The following is a 22,061-nucleotide window of genomic DNA, read 5'->3' on the forward strand; positions in this document are numbered from 1 at the left end:
CTGAATGGCCTATGCCCAACAACAGGAACAGCTACAAAGATTTATTGGGTTTACTAACTTCTACAGACGTTTCATCAGAGACTTTAGCCGTGTTGTTGCTCCCCTCACTAAACTCACCTCTCCCTCTAGACCATTCTGTTGAACCCCAGAAGCCCACCTCTTCCTCGATCTTACGTCAGCCTGACCCCTTCCGCCAGTTCGCTGTGGAAGTGGATGAGACACATATTGTGTTGGATCGAGGAACGCAATTTACAGCCCAAGTTTGGCGTTCCTTCTGTGAGGGCTTGGGCACATCAGTGAGTCTTACCTCTGGCTTTCACTCCCAGACCAATGGACAAACTGAGCGGGCCAACCAAGACCAAGAGACCGCACTACGCTGTGTTGTCTCCTCCAATTCCTCTACCTGGAACACATTCTTGCCATGGATTGAATACCCCCACAACTCTTTGGTGTGGGGGTTGGTGCTTTTTACATAGAAACTGAATTGGAGCCAAAAAACTGAAATGCTCATTCCTCATGTTTAGTCCTGACTCTGGGGAAGAGCAGGAGGAAGGTCCCTGAAGTACTGAGTGTGAGATGGTTCATATGGCACGTGGGAGATGTACTTTGGTGCTAGGCCATGGAGAGACATAAGCAGAGCTGCTTTAAAGTCTATTCTTTGAGCCACAGGAAGTCAGTGCAGAGACCTGAACACAGGACTTATGTGCTCGTACTTCCTGGTTCTAGTTAGGACATGAGCAGCAGCATTCTGGATGTACTGCAGCCGTCTTAATGCTCGTTTGAAGAAGCCAGTGAGCAGGCCATTACAGAAGTCTAGCCTACTGGAGACAAAGGCATGGATAAATCTCTCCAAGTCTGGTTTTGACACTATACCTTTGATTTTTGCAATGTTTTTAGATGGTAAAAAGCTGCAGATGTTATTGATTTGATGTGGCTGTTAAAGTTCAAGTCAGAGTCCATTATTACCCCTAGATTTCTAGCCTGATTTGAAGGTTATAGAGAAAGAGAGACTGGAGGGGATGACACTTTGTCCATGTTTCTGTGGGCCAGAAACTATGACTTCAGTCTTGTTTAAGTTTAGCTGGAGAAAGTTGTTTTGCATTGACACACAGATCTGTTGGACGCAGTGGCAGAGTGAATCCACTGGTCTATATTCACATGCTGCCAGTGGTGTCATCTGCATAGTTGGCCTAACGGCAGCATGTAGAGATTGAACAACATGGGTCCCAGGATTGACCCCTGGGGCACCCCAGAAGTCAGTGACATTTTATCTGAAACACATTTTCCAATTTCAACAAAGTACTCCCTGTCTTCTAGATAGGACTTGAATCAGTTTAGTGCAGTACGAGATGCCCACCCAGCCCTCTAGTAAGAGGATTCCATGATCGACAGTGTCAAAAGCAGCACTCAGATCTAACAGGATCAAGACTGAGACTTTGCCTGCATCAGTGTTCAGGTCGATGTCAGTTATCACCTTGATCAACACCTGTGTCAATTAGTTTAACAGGTAAGTCCAATTAAAGGAAAAACTACTGAAGGACGTTCCACATTATTAAGCAGACCACCATTTTCAAGCAATATGGGAAAGAAAAAGGATCTCTCTAGTACCGAAAAGCGTAAAGTACCTTGAGTACCTTAGAGTACCTTGGACAAGGTATGAAAACCTTAGATATTTCATGAAAACTTAAGCATGATCATCGTACTATTAAGAACAGTTGTGGATGTTCTCGCTGACATGCTGAGTCAGACCAAAGGTTTCAAGGACACAATTGAGCTCTTTAGCATTTCTGTCAAACTTATTATCCAGATGTATATTAATATCACCTATAATGACTAAACCACCAAAGTCTGTGCGTACGCCTGATAGCATCTCAGTAAACTCATCAATAAAACTTAGTCATATACACACTGGACAAAATTGTCGGTACACTTTGGTTAATGAAAGAAAGAAAAACTCACAATGGTCACAGAAATAACTTAAATATGACAAATGAAATAATAAACAAACATTCTATAAAATTTAACCAATGAAAGTCAGGCATTTCTTTTCAACCATGTTTCAAGAGAATTACTTAAGAAAATAAACTTATGCAGGCCTGGACAAAAATGATGGTACCCCTAGAAAAGACTGGAAATAATGTGACCAGAGGAACATGTTAATTCAAGGTGTGTCCACTAATTAGCATCACAGGTGTCTACAATCTTGTAATCAGTCAGTGGGCCTATATATAGGGCTACAGGTCGTCACTGTGCTGTTTGGTGACATGGTGTGTACCACACTCAACATGGACCAGAGGAAGCAAAGGAAAGAGTTGTTTCAGGAGACTGGAAAGAAATTATAGACAAGCATGTTAAAGGTAAAGGCTATAAGACCATCTCCAAGTTCCTGTGACTACAGTTGCAACTATTATTCAGAAATGTAAGATCCATGGGACTGTAGCCAACCTCCCTGGACGTGGCCACAGATGATGACAAATCAAAGAGACGGATAATACGAATGGTAACAAAAGAGCTGAGAAAAACTTCAAAAGAGATTAAAGGTGAACTGCAAGCTCAAGGAACATCAGTGTCACATCGCACCATCCGTCGTTGTTTGAGCCAAAGTGGACTTGATGGGAGACGACCAAGGAGGACAACATTGTTGAAAACAAATCATAAAAAAGCCAGATTGGAATTTGCCAAACTACATGTTGAGAAGCCACAAAGTTTCTGGGAGAATGCCCTATGGACAGATGAGACAAAAATTGAACTTTTTGCCAAGACACATCACCTCTATGTTCACAAAAGGATGAATGAAACGTATCAAGAAACGAACACTGTCCCTACTGTGAAACATGGAGGAGGCTCTGTTATGTTCTGGGGCTGATTTGCTGCATCTGGCACAGGGTGTCTTGAATCTGTGCAGGTACAATGAAATCAAGACTATCAAGGGATTCTAGAGAGAAATGTGTCAGAAAGCTTGGTCTCAGTCACAGGTTATGGGTCTTGCAACAGGACAATGACCCAAAACACACAGCTAAAAACACCTAACAATGGCTAAGACAAAAATACTGGACTATTCTAAACTTGCCTTCTATAAGCCTTGACCTAAATCCTATTGAGCATCTTTGGAAGGAGCTGAAACATGCTGTCTGGAAAAAGGACTCTTCAAACCTGAGACAACTGGAGCAGTTTGCTCATGAGGAGTGGGCCAAAATACCTGCTGAAGTCTCATTGACAGTTCCAGGAATCATTTGATTGCAGTGATTGCCTCAAAAGGTTGTGCAACAAAATATAAATTTAAGGGTACCATCATTTTTGTCCAGGACTGTTTCATGATTTTATTTTTTTTTAAATAATTCTGTTAGAGCATGGTAGAAAAAAAAATCTGACTTTCATTGGTTACATTTTATAGAATTTTTATTTATTATTGCTTTTGTCAGATTCAAATTATTTCTGTGACCACTGTGAGTTTTTCTACCTTAATCGACGAGTACCAACAATTTTGTCAACGTGTGTACAAAGCTTCCCAGCACTGTCAAAGTAGAGTATGGAGGATGATTGTTTTAGCTCCGTTTTAAAGGAAACATATTCAAAAGATGAAAACACCCCAAATGACAACCTGTGAGTAACTAAATTATCTCTAAAAACTTTACACACACCTCCACCCTTTTTGTTTGCTCGTGTTTCAGATTCAGAAGTTGGGTGGAGTTGATTCCTAGAGTTGACTAGAATTGCATTACCTATGTTTTTAACCGAAACATGGCTTGACAAAAACAAAGTCAAGATTAAAAGAGGAAATAAAATAATCAATTGAAAATGATTTGTTAAATAAAGATCTGAAAAATGCTGTTTGCCGGATGTAGTCCAAGCCGGCTATTTTTCAAAATGAAAACAAATGCAGAGGGCATCACACAGCCACAGTTGCTCTTTCTGGAGCATACAGCGCATACTGCGCGAACAGTGCAAATGGAGCAAACGGAGCAAACAGACCGCACAAGCTGTACAGAGCGAAGAGAGCGAACTAAGAGTACAGAGCACAGACAGTACTGAGCACACAGAGCGCACAGAGCATACAGAGCACAGAGAGCAAAGACGTACAGAGTGCACAAACCGTACAGAGTGAAGAGAGAGAACAAAGAGTACAGAACATACAGAGAGCAGAGCATACAGAGCGCAAAGAGCATACAGAGAGCACAGAGATCAGACAAGATCAGGTTTTGACAAGAAGGTTTGGCCAAAGCCTTTAAACTCTTAAATAATTTTTTTAAAAGGCTATGGTAAAGGTTGAACAGACCGGTGCCAAAAAAGGTACGACAGGGGTAGTAGCAGCCTTTGGCTTCGTCGGGGACCTCTCCTGGAGCACAGTGGAAGTGCAGGTGTGTGGAGAAGCGGCTGGACTGGATGGCCACCAGGTTACCTCCGATCCCTGTGAAAAACACAGAGCACAAGGAGCACTGGAATAACATTGGACAAGATTACACTGGACAAGGTTACACTGAACAAAATGCACAATGAATGTTGGTCTCGTAACTTTGAATCTTCAAAAATATAATGCTGATATTATCTAATGTCAAGTGTGGTGTTACATTCGGTGACTGTATTTCACCAAATAAAAAGTAATTAATGAAGACAAAAACTAATTTTAATAATGGTGGAAACACTTGAAATAATCTTAATAAAGCAAAGTTCATTCATGAACTAAAATCAGATTTGGACTTAGAGACTACGTCATTAAGGGGTTAAGATGTAGTGATTCAGCTTTTTCAGTTCCGATGCCGATACTAAAGATTTAAGTATTTGCCTATACCAAAATCAAGTGATACCAGTGCTGTGACTGAAAGTATTTATTTCCTTTGAACTAAAATAAAATGAGACAAAACTGATTCAAATGTGTTATGTAGCTGTTATTTTGATGGTTTAGTCATTACAGGTGATTTTAATGTACATGTGGATAATGTGTTTGACAGAAACACTAAAGAACTCAGCTCTGTCCTTGAAACCTTTGGTCTAACAGCCAAAGGTTTCAAGGACCAGCATGTCAGTGAGCCCACCCACAACAGAGGGCACACTCTGGACCTGCTCATTACAAAAGGAGTAAATATTTCAAATGTCAATGTGGTGGATGTTGCTCTGTCTGATCATTTCTGTGTCTTCTTTGACCTGTCTGATATTCCCAAACCAGCGGCTGGTCCTGCAGTTCTTCGAAGGAGACACATAAATGATAAAACAGGTGCACTGTTCATGGAAATGATGTACTTTGAAAATGCCTCATGTTCTAATGTTGATGTGACTTCGAGTATTTTAAATGTTCTGGACACCATTGCCCCGATGAAGGTTAAAATGGTTAAAGATAAGCAGAAAGCGCTATGGAGGAATGATGACTCAGTCAGGGCACTGAAAAGGGAGTGCTGGAGGGCCAAGCGGGAATGGCGCAAGTCAAAGCTCCAGGTTCATTATGAGATTTACAGAGAAAAGATGCACATGTACAACCACACTTTATGTAGAACAAGGCAAAGATATTTTTCTGACATTATTGGAAGTTGTAGTAACAACTCTCATGTCCTGTTTGCAACAGTAGCCAGTAGCCAGCTGCCATTAGAACTAATTTCCACATCTAAGTGCAATGAGTTTGCAGTATTCTTTAATGACAAGGTTCAGAGCATTAAAAATGCCATCAATTCCACGACGCCAATAACAACCCTGCACCCACCTAGACACTTAGAGCTGTACTTTGCACCTGTAACTGACAAAACTGTCCAAGAGATTGTCACTAGTCTGAGTTCATCTACATGCTGCATCAATGTGTTACCCACAAAATTTCTAAAGTCTGTGCTCAACAGTTTGCTGTGACCTCACTTGCATAGTTAATATGTCACTTCAATCTGGAACATTCCCAAGACTTTGAAAACTGTGGTTATCAAGCCTCTCCTAAAGAAGAGCAGTCTTGATGCCACAATGTTGATCAATTACCGACCAATCTCTAATCTGCCATTTCTAGGCAAAGTCCTTGAAAAAGTTGTTTACCAACAGCTTATTAACTTTCTCCAAATGAACAACTCCTTTGATGTCTTCCAGTCAGGTTTTAGACCCACCACAGCACTGAGACTGCTCTTATCAAGGTGACAAATGACATCCGCCTGAACACTGATGCAGGCAAAGTCTCAGTCTTGATCCTGTTATATCTGAGTGCTGCCTTTGACACTGTGGATGATGGGATCCTCTTACAGAGACGAGGGGACTGGGTGGGCATCTCTAGTACGGCACTAAACTGGTTCAAGTCCTATCTAGAAAACAGGGAGTACTTTGTTGAAATTGGAAAGTGTGTCTCGGATAAGGTGTCCCTGACCTGCGGGGTGCCCCAGGGGTCAATCCTGGGACCCCTGTTGTTCAATGTCTACACACTGCCGTTAATACACAGCAATAATGTGTCCTATCACAACTATGCAGACGACACTCAGATCTATGTCTCACTGGCAGCAGGTGAATATGGACCAGTGGATTCACTCTGCCACTGCATCCAACAGATCAGTGTGTGGATGCAAAACAACTTTCTACAGCTAAAGTCAGACAAGACTGAAGTTATCATCTTTGGCCCACAGAAACAGAGAAAGTGTCAGCAGTCACCTCCAGTCTCTCTCTCTCTAAAACCTTCAAATCAGGTTAGAAATCTAAGGGTAATAATTGAGTCAGACTTGAACTTTAACAGCCACATCAAATCAGTAACATCTGCAGTGTTTTACCACCTAAAAAACATTGGCGTTGACTTCATACCTTTGATTTTTTGCAGACTTAGAGAGACTTATCCATGCATTTGTCTCCAGTAGGTTAGACTACTGTAACGGCCTGCTCACTGGCCTCTCCAAACGTTCGTTAAGACCTGTCCTGACTAGAACCAGAAAGTACGAGCACATCGGTCCTGTACTCAGGTCTCTGCACTGGCTTCCTGTAGCTCAAAGAATAGACTTTAAAGCAGCTCTGCTTGTGTGTAAGTCTCTCCATGGCCTAGGTCCAAAGTACATCTCTGAAATGTTAGTGTCATATGAACCATCTCACACTCTGAGGACTTCAGGGACCGGCCTCCTGCTGGTGCCCAGAGTCAGGACTTAACATAGGGAATTGGCATTTCAGTTTTATGTAGCTAAAACATGGAACAGTCTTCCTGAAGATGTGAGACAGGCCTCTACTTTGACAATGTTTAAATCCAGGCTCAAAACAGTTCTGTTTAGCTGTGCATACGACTGAAAGGTTTTTATTCTGCACTCTTCTGTTTTAATGTTAATTTTATGATGATTATTTGTGATTATTTATCTTTTGATTTGTGTGATTTTAATGTCTTTCTTATTCTGTAAAGCAGTTTGAATTACTTTGTGTACGAATTGTGCTATACAAATAAACTTGCCTTGCCTTGCCTTACAGATATATTGATCTGGTTTATGGTTACAAAAGTTCACTGTCTTTTCTTATGAAAAATGTCTGGAGCATGATGCTAACTGTAGGCACTGCTATGTCTGAAGCTCTGTTACTCAAGTTAGACTTTAATCTGAGCTTTCTTTGAACACAATCTGACCATAAAGAACTGACTTGGTTGAACTACAACAGGTGAGCTGATTTGTGCTGTTAAACAAGTCAATCTCAAATAACATTACAGGCACAAGTTAGCTAGCATTAGCCAACAGTTTTTCAGTTAGTCTCACCTTTTATTGTTGAAAATTAAACTCCTAAACAGCACCATGAACGCTCATATTGATCACGGCCTTCTGAAAATATGCTGAACCAGCACTGAACCAGAAAACAAGACTGAAGTAGGACAGAACAAGGATATCATCAGTTATATACTTATTGCTAACTTTAGACCATACCGTCCTGCTCCCACATCGTTATCAGCAGAAAACAAACAAACCGCTACTGGCCCTCACCTCTACACTCTGAGACAGTGGCCCTCACCTCTTCACTCTGAGAGAGAGTCCCTCACCTCTACACTCTGAGAAAGTGTCCCTCACCTCTACACTCTGAGAAAGTGTCCCTCACCTCTACACTGAGAAAGTGTCCCTCACCTCTATACTCTGAGAAAGTGTCCCTCACCTCTATACTCTGAGACAGCGTCCGGTCCTCACCTCTTCACTCTGAGACAGCATCCAGCTTTCACCTTCGGCCCTAACCTCTTAATTCTGAGCACACTCCATCACTGTACCCCAGACAACATGACATCAATGGGAAGAGCGTCCTTGGCTGTACTCATTGGTCCTGGTTTATTTATAAAGTTCAGACTCTAAGATACAAGAGCCCTTTAAATATGATGAACAAGTGCAGAGGCCTGGAATATAAAACAGTCAAAGGAACTACACGACCAGACAAAAAGTCTGGACAAAGCCCTCATTCAATGTTTTTCTTTATTTTTACTACTTTCTACATTTTATATGCACGCATAACACATCAAACACATGAAGCTTGGATATATGGAATTATGTAGTAACTCTACAAAATATATATATTTTAAATATTTTTATATTTACTCACCCTTTGTTCTTTAACATTTTACTTTACTACATTTGGGCATAATAACAGGTGACATTGTTGCCCATCTCAGCAGGGGGTAAAGTTAATAGGTAAAAAATTAAGGCGCGAGGTCCAGTATCTAGGTCACTAGGTTTGGGCCAAAACTCCTCTAATGTTCACAGCATAGACTGTACTTAAAAATGGACATAGTTAACCTGTTAGCCGCCATGTTCCGAGTAATCATGGACGCGCTTCCAGCTCCATTGACTCTGGCTCCGATTCACTTTCTACGCGAAAAGCATGACTCCTCCCTCTGTAACTGCTGATGTCAGCTTTGTCATGTTGATCTTAAAATGTTCATATTAACCCGCTCTACATGGTCCTGGTGTTTTTATTTCACTATTGTGACCATAAATCAAAATATGAACATTAATAAAAGACAAATCAGTCTCCTTTCCCTGAGGTCACTCTCAGTATGAAGCAATGAGCTTCATTTGACTCCCATCAGTCCACGTCTTTAAAAAGTCTATGGTTCACAGAAATTATTTCCATCCATCCATTTTCTTCTGCTTATCTGGGGCCAGGTTGGGGGGATAGTAGTCTAAGCAGAGACTCAGACCTCCCCTACCCCAGATATGGCTAGCTGACCCTAGTATGTAGTGGGTATTCACCGGGGCTTGCACCCGACATGGAGGAGCAGCGGCTCTACTCCAAGCTCCTCCCATTGGACTGAGCTCCTCACCCTATCTCTAACCGCTTGCATCCGCGAACTTGTCCTTTCAGTCATTACCAAAAGCTCATGACATAGGTGAGGGTATGAACGTAGATGACGTAGATGGTAAATCAAGAGCTTTACCTTTTGACTCAACTCCTTTACCACAAAATCCGATACAGCTATTGCATCACTGCAGACACTGCACCGATCCACCTGTCAATCTCACCCTCCATCCTTCCTGCACTTGTGAACAAGACTACTTAAACTCCTCTGCGCCAGTGCTTGCTGCAGGTCCTGGCTCGATGAAGCCATCAGGACAACATCATCTGCAAACAGCAGAGATAAGATCCTGTGGTCCCCAAACCAGAGGCCCTCCCGGCCCCGTCTGCGCCTAGAGATTCTGTTCATAAAAACAATGAGCTGAACCAGTGACAAAAGGCAGCCCTGGCGAAGTCCAACATGCACTGGGAACAGGTCTGACTTACTGCCAGCCATGCAAAAACAGCTCCTGCTCCAGTCATACAGGTACAGGACAGCCCTTGGCAAAGGGCCCCGGGTCCCATACTCCTGGAGCACACCCAAAGGGGACCATGAGGGATAGATCCACAAAGCACTGGTTGGGCAAACTTCCATGAGCCCTCAAGCACCCGATGGAGAGTATAGATCTGGTCCAGTGTTTTGTGAAAAGGACGAAAACCACACTGCTCCTCCTGAATATGATGTTCAACTACCAGTCGGATTCTCCTCTCCAGTACCTTGGAATAGACCTTAATAGGGAGGCTGAGGAGTGCAATTCCCCTGTAGTTGGAACACACCCTCCAGTCCCCCTTCTTAAACAGAGGGACCACCACCCCAGTCTGCAGGTCCAGTGGTACTGTCCCCAATTGCTACATGATGTGGAGCTGTATTGGCTGACACGTCTCTGCAACAACATTGAGAGACTTAAGATACTTGGGATGGATCTCATCCAACCCTGGAGCCTTGCCACCGTGAAGATTGCCAACCACCTCCAGCCAGAGCGATAGATGAATCCGCCTCCAAGTCCCCAGTCTCTGCTTCCTCCAAGGAAGACATGATGTAGGGATTGAGGAGATTCCTCCCACCATCCCCAGTCGAGGTTGTCCATAATGAATACCATGCTTGAACATAGTGTTCATATGGACAAACCAAAAAAACCTGTCCAATAACAGAACGCTTAGTTTCAGATCAGGGAGGTCGTTCTTCCCGATCACCCCTCTCCAGGTGTCACCGTCATGCCCACATGGGCGCTGAAGTCTCCCAATAGAACAACAAATGGAAACAAACAAATAGTCAGCCTCACCTCCAGGCACAGCGTGGGCTTTGGAACCCAACTCCTTGAGAGGGGCTGGACTCTCCATTTTATTTGAGAAAAAAAGGATAGAAGAAAATATCTTTATTGTGTTGGAATCATGTTTAAAGTCTCGGAAAAATGTGTTTTGTTTTGTTTTGTAAACTGCTGAACTTTTGGACAGAATTCTCCCAGTGATGTCATCAGTGTGAAACTCTCTAAAATAGAACTCTCTACTTACTGTAATTTTCAAAAATGTTTTAAAGCTTTTCTTCACAAACTGCTTCTTGATTTGTGTAAAACTAAAATTTATATTTACAACAAAATTTTATTCCACCAGATTAAGCCAAAGTCGCATGACGTTGGCCCCTCCTATGGATAGCTACACATCACACAAGCGAGCGGCCAATTCATTTATTTTTTGTACCAAAATGACTATGTGACACTGCTGAATCCTACGAGTAGGATACTTCAACGATCTGGTTGAATTTAATACAGCAGTTGTTATGTATAAGGCCCATAACCACATGCTTCCACACTGTATCCAGGAGCTGTTTAGACCTAGAGAGAGTCGCTATAATCTGAGGGGAATTGGCATCTTCCAAACAACTATGGCAAGAACTACAAAAAAATCTATGTGCATCTCAGTTACAGGGGTTAACTTATGGAATCATTTGGACAATGAATTAAAAAGCTGCACATCAATCAAAGTATTTAAGAAAATGTATAAATTAAAAATTCTAGAAAAATATAGAGCAATAGTATAACTGAACTGAACATTAAAGAACATAGTATAAACTTTGTCTACTACATAATATGAATTATGTAATAGGAAAACTAAATAGTAATAATAATAATATTTTGATGATTAAAAATAACATCTATGATCAGGATAAAAAAGGACTACTAATGATTATTATATATACAAATATAAATCCAGAGGTAACTAAGAATATAAAAACAAATGTATTTCTTTTGTTGTATACTGTATGTTTTTCTTTAGATGTGGAATTAGGCAGGCATAAATAAGCTTTGCTTCAGCCTATGCCTTTCAGACACAATGAACAAATTCTATATATGTGTATGTGACTGTGACAATGTTTTATTTATTTTCTGTGTGTGTCTGAATAAACTAACTAACTAACTAACTAACGAGTATTACTGATTAAGAGAATAATCCTAGAGAAGGAACTGCGAACACCGCAGTGGGCATGTACTGGTGGAGATAAAAACGGGTAAATTCACAAAATGGCATCTTGAAAATAAACAATTACTCAAACATGAATCACTCTAAATATAACATTAGAGGCCCAATGAGAAAAAAATGACATGGTTCAAAGCTCTGAAAAATCCAGTTTGCAGAATAAATTTGATATAATCTGAACCTTGAACTAATGCATTTCAGAACATGTTTGTAGATCTAAATGACAATTAGCAGCTTTCATGTATTTTACAGCCCTGAATCGAACACTGTTCCATCACTACCTGCTTGTCTGAATTGGTTCCTTCTACGTCGGTGTTGTTGTGAAATGCAATGGGTGTGAGGTTTGTGCAGTTTATCTGGCACAAACAGCAGAGATAAGAAGAGTGTGAGAACAGAGATTAAAGGAGCAGAGCCATCAAAGTGAAACACAAGGAACACTATAAGAAAGAGAGAGAGAGGCAGAGCCACAGAAGAGGCAAACAGGGAGTATATGCCATTTACTGAGGGCAAGAGAGGGCCAGGCCTGTCACTGTACCACAGGGCTGCAATGAATCACCTGATCGTGACTGGTCCACTATAAAAATTATTTTGAGAATAGTAATCATTATCTGGACTATACACTCTAAAACACACATGAAAACACCTGCACACACCGGTCACTGTGCACACTCTACACACACGGGAGCTCTGCATGCATTCTGCTCACACCGAGCGCTCCGCGAGGAGAGCTGAATTCACACCGGGAGTTCAGCTCTCCTCCCCCTCCTCCTCTTCCTGATCCTCTCATCCTCCCCTCCTCATCTTCCCTTCGTCCTCCCCTCCTCCTCCTCTCCTTCACCATACCTCCTCTTCCACTAAACTCACTATAACCTGCTCAAAGCACTGCTCGTTCTTGTCTGTCAGCCTTGCACTGTGTAATTTTATCAGTAATCTGCAGATAAAACTTCTATTTAAAACACTGCAAGGGTTGTGTTAAAGCCTTTGAAAAGAAAAGTTTGTTTAATAGGTCTGATTTAAGAGCTTCATGATTCATGTTTGAGTAATCGTTAATCACTTATTTTCAAATTGCCATTTTGCCAATCTACCCCTGTTTTCACCTCCGGCTCTCTAGTGTGATGTGCAGCTATCCATAGGAAGGGCCGATGGCATGTAGCGCTTTGTTGTGATGATGTTTACGGCAACATCAGCTCACTTTGGGCACCGCGGGTTTCCTAATGTGGAAGTCAGTGCACTTATTTCTTTTATTAAGTTGTTTAGATGAATATTGGGATTTAAAATGTGCAAATTATTACAAAATTTAACTCTACACCACGGGTGTTCCAAATATCGGTTCAGCTGATGTTGGGAGTGGATATATAAATTGATGTAATAAGATTATTCACTGACACATAAATAACAACTACATTACACATTTGAATCAGTACTGTCTTTTTTTTTATTGTTTAAAGGAAATAAATGTTGTTTTCAGTCTCTGCTTTGGTATTGGTTGATATCGGGTATTGGCTGATACTTAAATCTTTAGTATCAGAATCTGCATCTAAACTGAAAAAGCTGGATCTTAATTCTTTCAACACAATTCCACGTTTGTAGAAGAAAGTCCCGTGTCCCCTTCATCTTCCATCTTTTCTTTAGTGAATGAGCTTGTGCCTTTTTGTCTGTACCACACCACAAACTCAGTCAAACCCAATCAGGGCTCTACATCTCGTCACATTGGCCCTGTTAATGTGTTTAATTAGAGGCTCATGTGGTGACGAAGGTGACAGAGACAGAGAAGAGGAAACCGCTGCTTTATGGAGTAAACAAGGTTAGGCTGTGGCTCAGACTTAAAGCAACACTGTGTAACTTTCTGGAGAAGGCAGTAGACACATCACCATAACAAAAGCTCTGCAAATATTTTTGGGCCAATTTTGGTAATTTGAGTATGAGTTTGCCTGATAATGTGGGAACATTATCAGGCAAACTCATACATGGCCTCGTTTTACCACAAACAGGATCAGAGCAGTGTAATCACATGGTTGCACCTTCTTTGGACTAAAGTGTTGAAATAAAGCTTTGTGCATGTATTTAAGCAGCTGCTTGGGCCAAATAAAATATGGGAGATTTTAGACCTAATCAGCAAACTGGACTTTTCAGAGCTTTTAACCATGTTGTAGCTGTTATTTCTCACTGACCCTATGAAGTTTTATTTGGAGTGATTCATGGTTGAGTAATCTTTAATCACTTATTGTCAAGATGCCATTTTGTTGATCTTGTTTGTTAGAACTGTGAAAGTTAGTGCGTCCTCTCATCTCGATTCACAGTCTGGTGAGCCTGATTCTGGCTCTCCGTAAGGGTGAGGGAGTATATTCTGGATCCAAGGGAACATTTTGTGTTTACTGGACACACAAATGTCCTTATGCATATGACAGTCTTTCTAACCACAAAATACCTTGTACTCATTCAAATATACACTGTACAATATATTACTCAAGTAGGAGTAAAGGTATGCTGCTTGTGTAACTGTTATAACTCACCATTGATGACCGGGGTGTAGACGACGATTCCAGCCAGATTAGGGTCAGACACAGTTTTGTCCAGAATAAGTCCTCCAATACTGTGAAAATAATACAATTTTTATATTATACACAGGCACTCACAAATATACATTCAAACACTTCTACACTCACCAACAGACCAAAAACACACACGCAACAAACCAACACAACACACTCAACAGACCAAAACACACGCTCAACTGTGGGGGTGTGCACAAACATCAATATATCGTATTGTTTAATTTAATGATACAGTACAGAAATCATGGGCTGCTGTTTTGGTATATCCCCAAAAGTATTTTTTTGTATATTTTACCAAGTTATTCCATCACAGCGCTACATTTGCATGGCTTGTTTAGAGGAAAGAAACTCATTTATGCAGAAAATTTGACATCTGATTCACTGTTTTGATTATTAAAATAGTTTTATTTCATATTAACTTTGGTTTAACAAAGTCCTTTAGTATCACAGTTTTGATTTAGTAGATATGTTGTGATGTCCCTGTGTACATGTAAATGTGGATTTCCTATAAGCTGTGGATGAGTAATACTGGCCAATGTAGCAGTCTGATGTGTTTTTCTAATTGGTAAAATGCACAAAACAAAATGCACTGTTATGTTCATTCATCTTCAATAAAAGCTAAATAAAAAAATAAAATAAAATTTATATTTATTTTTTGTGAAAATGGGGTTGACCATTAAGTGTCCTGAAAGCCTTTATTTTAATTGATTTGAAGTATATCATATCGTACTGTATCGAATCGACACTGTATCATGGCCTATGTAACAAGGTATGCATCGTATCGGCAACTTCTTAATGATACCCAGCCCTACTCAACATACCAACACAACACACTCAACAGACCAACAAAACATACTCATGAACACACCAACACAACACACTCATGAACACAACACACTCAACAAAACAGACCAAAACAAAACGCGCAACAACAGACCAACAACAGACCAACATAACATACTCAACAACAGACCGACACAACACTAATAAATAATAATAAGTCTTGTTTCAAAAGCTGGTTAAAAAGGTGATTTGATCATAATTAGTTCTTTACAGAGTGTTTGTCGAGAGCCGAGCGCAGAGGAGACCAGAGGGTGGAGCTGACATTTGTAGTGAGTGAGTCATACAACTGCAGACAATGAGAAAAGTGCTATTTAGGAAAGGAGGAGAAGGGAAGGGAGAGGAGGAGAGAGTAGAGGAAGAGGAGTACAAGAGGAGTAGGAAGAGGAGAGAGAGGAAGAGTGGAGATGAGAGGAAAGGAGGAGAGAGGGCAGGAGAGGAGGAGAGAGGGAGAAGAGAAGAGAGAGGAAGAGCTGAGAGGAGGAGACAGGCAGAGGTGAAGAGAAGTGACAGAGGAGAATAAAAAGCAGTAGTAGAGGAGGAGACAGAGGAGAGGATGAGGAGAGGAGGAGAGAGGGAGAGGAGAGAGGGGGACAGGAGGAGAGAGGAGGAGAGGAAGGAGAGAGAGAGGAGGAGAATAGGAAGGGAGAGGAGGGGGAGAGAGGGAGAGGAGGAGAGGAAGGAAGAGTAGGAGTAGAGGAGGAGAGAGGGAGACGAGGAGTAGAGGGGGGGGATGGGAGAGGAGACAGAGGAGGAGAGAGCAGGAAAGAGGAGGAAAGAAGGAGAGGAGAGGCACAAATCAATCACCAAACTTCAAACAGCTTTGAGTGGTACGTAATATTCTAAACAGTAAGCCTGACACAAATCAGAGGAACAAAGTCCTCTTCAGTGTTTGTCAAACCTTCAGTTTGGCTCATGAAAACTGTATTGTTTTCTCCATTTTCCATAATTATTCTCACTGTGAGTTGCAGGTTGCTTTTTACAAAAGCCACAGACAAAAATGGATAGCCCAACATGCTTTTGTATTATTATCATGACAATATTGATTATTGTTGCCACTCCACAGATCTAACATGTCTTGGACACAAGACTAAGTTACATGTTACACAAGTATCAGTTACCTTTTCAATAGCAACAATAGCAATTTTTGCACATCTCCGAAACAACATATCTCGCTCTTGTATCATGATTCCGTGTTTGTGCAGACAATAGTGTCACAATACTATAATTTAATGAACAAAACTCGATTTTGATACTAAGGAATAGACTCGATACTGATTCTGATACCATGATGATAATAAGAAACACTCTTTCTTTAGACAACAGAATGTGATTTTCAACATTAAAAGGTAGTATTTTCATTTATATGACCACGTGGCCTTATGTCTGTGTCAATGTGGTCTTATACTTACAGCTTATACAGCTCAAGATCATTATAAAACTTTTCAGAAAAGGTCCATTTCTGTCCCGTCAATGGGACTGTTTAAGTATTGATACCTGCTCAAACAAGTATCTAGTTTTGATACTAGTTTTTGTATTTTTTTTTTATACTTTTGCACACCCTAATGGACAGAGCTCTCACCTGCTTATGACCATGGCGGTGATGACGGGCTCCCATCCCGAGTACAGCAGCGTGCGAGAGGCCGGATGTTTGGATGAGATGATGATCCATAGAGGGGTGAGGCTCATGAAGAAGGCGCAAACTAGAGACGACACGTATGGATAAGGATCTGAACAGGGAAACAACACAATAATAAGGTTAAAGTCTCTGTCCATGATTTTTACTGTCTTAAAAACATGAAAGATAACAACAACTAGCATGCTAAAACTTTCAGATTAGCAGGCAGCAAAACACTTTATAATCATATGCAGACAGGAACACAGTGGAATTTTGACCTCAAGATCTGCTTATACAATACATCTTTACTGGGGTGAGACACACTTTATGCACAGGGACCATGAATTTTTTCTTCCGCTGCATTTGACCCAGTCTTCAGTGTCTCTGGGTTAAACCTGCACCTGTGCCATCCTTTAGTGTTTCTGGGTTAAACTTGTCAGGAGCAATAAGATAATAAGCTTGGCATTGTGTCTTCACCCTAGAGCTGGACGATATGGGCAAGAAAAAAAAAATCCTCAAAATTGATCAGTCTTGAAATAAAAATGGTTTGATTTCACGACAAACGATACAGAATTTTAATCTCTGCCATTTAACAAAAATGAAAAAAGGTACATTTCTTCCTCCAAAGTCTCCGGTCTGAACCCCGCCCACCACATCACTGACGATTAGACAGGACTGATTGGCAATCGCTCCATCTTGCGAAATCATTGAACATTATGTGAGGTGTGACTAGGCCTGAACAGAGAGCCTCTTGGACAAACAAATGGAAATGTGAAGATGCTAAACACTAGCCTTATTCTAATGTTACACCAATGGAGCTTAGAGGATGCTAAACACTAGCCTTAGCGTTCATTCAAATGTTTTATGACACTATAGAGTGACAGATTAGCGATCCAGCAGTTTATTGGCTTGTTCCACGGTTCTTTCTGACACTCTCCTCTGCTCCATCTGATTCTCTCCTCTGCATCCTCAGCTCGTCTGATCTTCTCCTCTGCATCATCTTTTGCAGCAGCTGGCTGAACTTTTCCTGGGCAAACCTCCAAACCTTGAGTACTATCAGATTGTAAAATGTTCTTTTCATTAGAGGAACAGGGCTCTTAATGAGGAAAGTGGAGCACAAACCCAACTGTGATTGTTGCGAATGAGCCCACAGAACCTGCGCACACACTGAACAGATGTTTTTAAAAGACTTTTATCAGCTCTGAGGAACAAACTTATTATGCAGACACTATCAACGAAGGAGAGGGATATATAACAGCATGGGGAGTTTAATGGGTTTGAAAAGAAACAAGTAGAGAAAACACTGATTTGGCCTGTAACCAGAAGGTTTAAGGTTCAATCCCAGGCTCTAATCAGTGCATACTTTTACTGTTGTGCTCTTGGGCAAAATATTGAGCCACTGGTAAATGAGATAGGATTGGGTAATCCAAGCAGGTATTTGTGGCAACTGCTAATTGAACTCGCTATAAATTCCATTATTATTCCAATTAGGTTTGTCAAAAGTATCAAAAATCAGATCCTAATCGATACTAAAACTAGTATGGAAACTAGGTATTAATTTATCACAACTTTTTTAATACTAAAAAAGTCCCATTAACGGGACAGAAATTAACCTTTCCTGAATAGCTTTAGAATGATCTTGAGCCATATCAGAACAAGAATAAGCAAACAGTCTAGTATACGCCCATGGACCACTATGGAAACTACCTGGACGACTGAGGCATTACACCGATATAAGGTCACATGAGAATATAAAAGTACTACCATTTAATGTTGAAAATCACATTCTATTGTCTAAAGAGTGTTTTTTTGAAATTATCATTGTAGTACCGGAATCGGTACTGAGTATTGAGTCTATGCAGTTCAACTAAATTTACTACTATTCATGTATAGCCAATACTTTGTCTACTACTACTGACAATTACAATTACTGCCATATGATGGAACACTCCAGGCAATGCAAAAACTCTCCATGGAGAAACACAGGTGGCATACAATCTACCAAAAATGTTACCTAATCCACCTTTAAAATTGGGACTACTAACTTTATTTTATGAGTTCATATTTTCCTCCATAGAATGATAAATTGATGTCATAAATATCCTCTGGGTGCTGCTAACTAATGGCACTGCTTTGTCTGAAGCTCCGTTACTCAAGTTAGACTTTAATCTGAGCTTTGTTTTAACACCATCTGACCATAAAGAACTGACTTAGCTCACCGGTTGTAGTTCAACTGATTTGTGCCATCCCTCTCAACTAACATCGCAGTCACATGCTAGCTAGAATTAGCCAACAGTTTTTCAGTTAGTCACTCTCACCTTTTTGTTGAAAATCAAACTCCTAAACAGGACCGTGAGCCGTATTGACAGGCTCCTGAAAATGTGATGTTTAAATCACTGAATTTTTTCTTGAGTTTTAAGAAGATCTTAAAACTTATCAGGCTATGTGTGCACTGTGTCACTGTGGCAACTGCTGCACATTCTACCATACATGTAGAACATCCCCAGTGTGATGTCACTGCAAAGTGTCAATACATCACTTGCTTTCATGTTTTGAAAAAGCCTCTGCTGCTACCACTGTACCATCTGCCCTTTTTAAATAATAAACAACTCAAATGTCCGTACAGGTATCAGACAATAGTGAAATAGCTGAGCTACATATATCCATCTTATGGGTCATAACAAATCGGTACAGTGCCTTTAAATAATAGATTTTGATTGGATTGATTCATTGTGCAGCCTTAACACACACAGCTGCTGTCTGCTTTTATTACACTTACCATTATTTGTCTTAAATTATGAAAAACAATATCTGGGCCTATTCCTCCTGTATGAATACATTAGAGTCACCGGGGTTCTGATGAATGTGCTGCGATGCAGGAACAAAAACTCATTTATACTAGCCATTTTTCATCATTTACCACAGAGTCAGGCAGATTTTTCAATGCATAACTCTAATAAAAACGCCAGTCTTGTTGTTTATACTGGGGCTGAAAAGTTTTGGAGGTAAAATATCTCATTTTAAAAAATAGCCTCTGTACCTGATTCTTTGAGTTTAAAAAATGTGAACTACCTCATTTTAAGCAGTTTGCGAGGTTATTCTTTTCTTACCTTACGTATTCAGAGCATCTGACACACACACAGAGGGCGTCTGACACACAGGGAAATTTAGTTCTTAGACTATAATGAAGCTTGTTGCCAACTGCGAGAATTTAAATTCTGACTTTGATTGCTTAGAAAGAGCACGGGCTCATGCAGCTGGTCTGAAATATAAATGTGAAGACGGCCCTCTGCTGGTCAAATTAGGAAACTGCTACTTTGAATATTTTAATATTTAATCAAATGTAAAGCTCTTCCCACAGTAATTTACAGATGTAACTGAAATATATGGCCAAAAGTCTCACTGTAATATCATAAGCTTTCACAATATATCAAATTATAAGCTTCTGTGCATAAAGCCATTGTTTTGTTGCAGCAATGGTAAAAAAACAAAACAACACCACCCCCCCCCCCCCCCCAAAAAAAAAAAAAACAACAACAACAAAAAAAACAGAAAACTACATAGACATAGATGATCCTTTGCTCCATTTCAGTACATACAGTATGAAACATAACTCTTATAAAGAACTTTTCTGTCTTAGCTTTGTTGAGTGGCAGCCTTGAAGACTAACTCTGCTCTTATCTACACACCATGACACAGCACCTCCTTTTCATCCAACCAGCGCCCAGTCTGCCCTATTTAAACCCCCATCATAATAATTCATTCAATAAAGCCTACGAATACTTTTCTTTTGTGTCTTTTGAGTCTTTTCAGATTGAAATGTAAGGTATCCTGACCTAGGGGTATCCTATCCAGCTTTTTCCTTTCCAATACAGATGTTGATATTTTGTCTTTAAGTATCTGCCATTCCCTAATATCAGTTGATACCAAAGCAGAGACTGAGAACAGCATTTATTTTCTTTAAACACAACCAGCGTTTGGTAAAAATGATCCAAATGTGTTTTGTAACTTTATCGTTTAAAGCAACTAACTAAAGAACTGCTTTGAAAAATACAAGTTCAATATTATCAGGTGTTTAGGACGAACATTGACCAGTAAAATGTCTTAATACACAAAAATAAACTAAATATGGAATTAGTTTAGCAATTGGAATATCAGTGCTGATATATCAATACCAGTATCATATCAGTACTTCCCTAGTGAAATGAATAAAGTTGTACAATATATCGATATCTCATTACATCTCTACAGTAAATCCTATTCAAATTTGAGCCGTTTTTTTAACCCCTTACAATTCAAGGTCATTTTGGAGGAATTGCCTTTGTTCTGATCTCTCCAAATTAAAATGATAACCATTATTGAACCCTCAGTAGTACACACGTGGACAAAATTGTTGGCACCATTTGGTTAATGAAAGAAAAACTCACAATGTTCAGAAATAATTTAAATCAGACAAAAGTAATAATAAATAAAAATTCTATGAAATTTAACCAATGAAAGTCAGACATTGCTTTTAAACCATGCTTCAAAAGAATTACTTAAAAAAATAAACTCATGAAACGGGCCTGGACAAAAATGGTCACATTATTTCCAGTCTTTTCTGGGGATACCATCAAAGGGACATGTTAATTCAAGGTGTGTCCACTATTTAGCATCACAGGTGTCTACAATCTTGTAATCAGTCAGTGGGCCTGTATATAGGGCTATAGGTCGTCACTGTGCTGTTTGGTGATACGGTGTGTACCACACTCAACATGGACCAGAGGAAGCAAAGGAAAGAGCTGTCTCAGGAGATTAGAAAGAAAATTATAGACAAGCATGTTAAAGGTAAAGGCTATAAGACCATCTCCAAGCAGCTGGATGTTCCTGTGACTACAGTTGCACATATTATTCAGAAATTTAAGATCCATGGGACTGTAGCCAACCTCCCTGGACGTGGCCACAGATGATGACAAATCAAAGAGACGGATAATAAGAATGGTAACAAAAGAGCCCAGAAAAACTTCTAAAGAGATTAAAGGTGAACTTCAAGCTCAAGGAACATCAGTGTCAGATCACACCATCCGTCGTTGTTTGAGCCAAAGTGGACTTAATGGGAGACGACCAAGGAGGACACCATTGTTGAAAACAAATCATAAAAAAGCCAGATTGGAATCTGCCAAACTACATGTTAATAAGCCACAAAGCTTCTGGGAGAATGACCTATGGACAGATGAGACAAAAACTGAACTTTTTGCCAAAGCACATCAGCTCTATGTTCACAGACGGAAAAATGAAGCTTATCAAGAAAAGAAAACTGTCCCAACTGTGAAACATGGAGGAGGCTCTGTTATGTTCTGGGG

The 22,061-nt window shown here is 40.3% G+C and overlaps 1 protein-coding gene across 1 annotated transcript in view; it reads right to left on the minus strand.

Moving 5' to 3' along the window:
- Positions 1–22,061, minus strand: part of slc41a2b (solute carrier family 41 member 2b) — a 49,358-nt gene that overhangs the window by 11,432 nt on the left and 15,865 nt on the right. The window contains exons 8-10 of the mRNA XM_033976275.2: positions 16,684–16,831; positions 14,220–14,299; positions 4,277–4,408 (exon numbers count right to left, since the gene is read on the minus strand). Coding sequence (XP_033832166.1) covers positions 4,277–4,408; positions 14,220–14,299; positions 16,684–16,831 — 360 coding nt within the window. The remainder of the gene's footprint in view (positions 1–4,276; positions 4,409–14,219; positions 14,300–16,683; positions 16,832–22,061) is intronic.

This window comes from Periophthalmus magnuspinnatus, chromosome 12, assembly GCF_009829125.3.
Source record: "Periophthalmus magnuspinnatus isolate fPerMag1 chromosome 12, fPerMag1.2.pri, whole genome shotgun sequence".
In the NCBI taxonomy this organism is placed as follows: domain Eukaryota; kingdom Metazoa; phylum Chordata; class Actinopteri; order Gobiiformes; family Gobiidae; genus Periophthalmus; species Periophthalmus magnuspinnatus.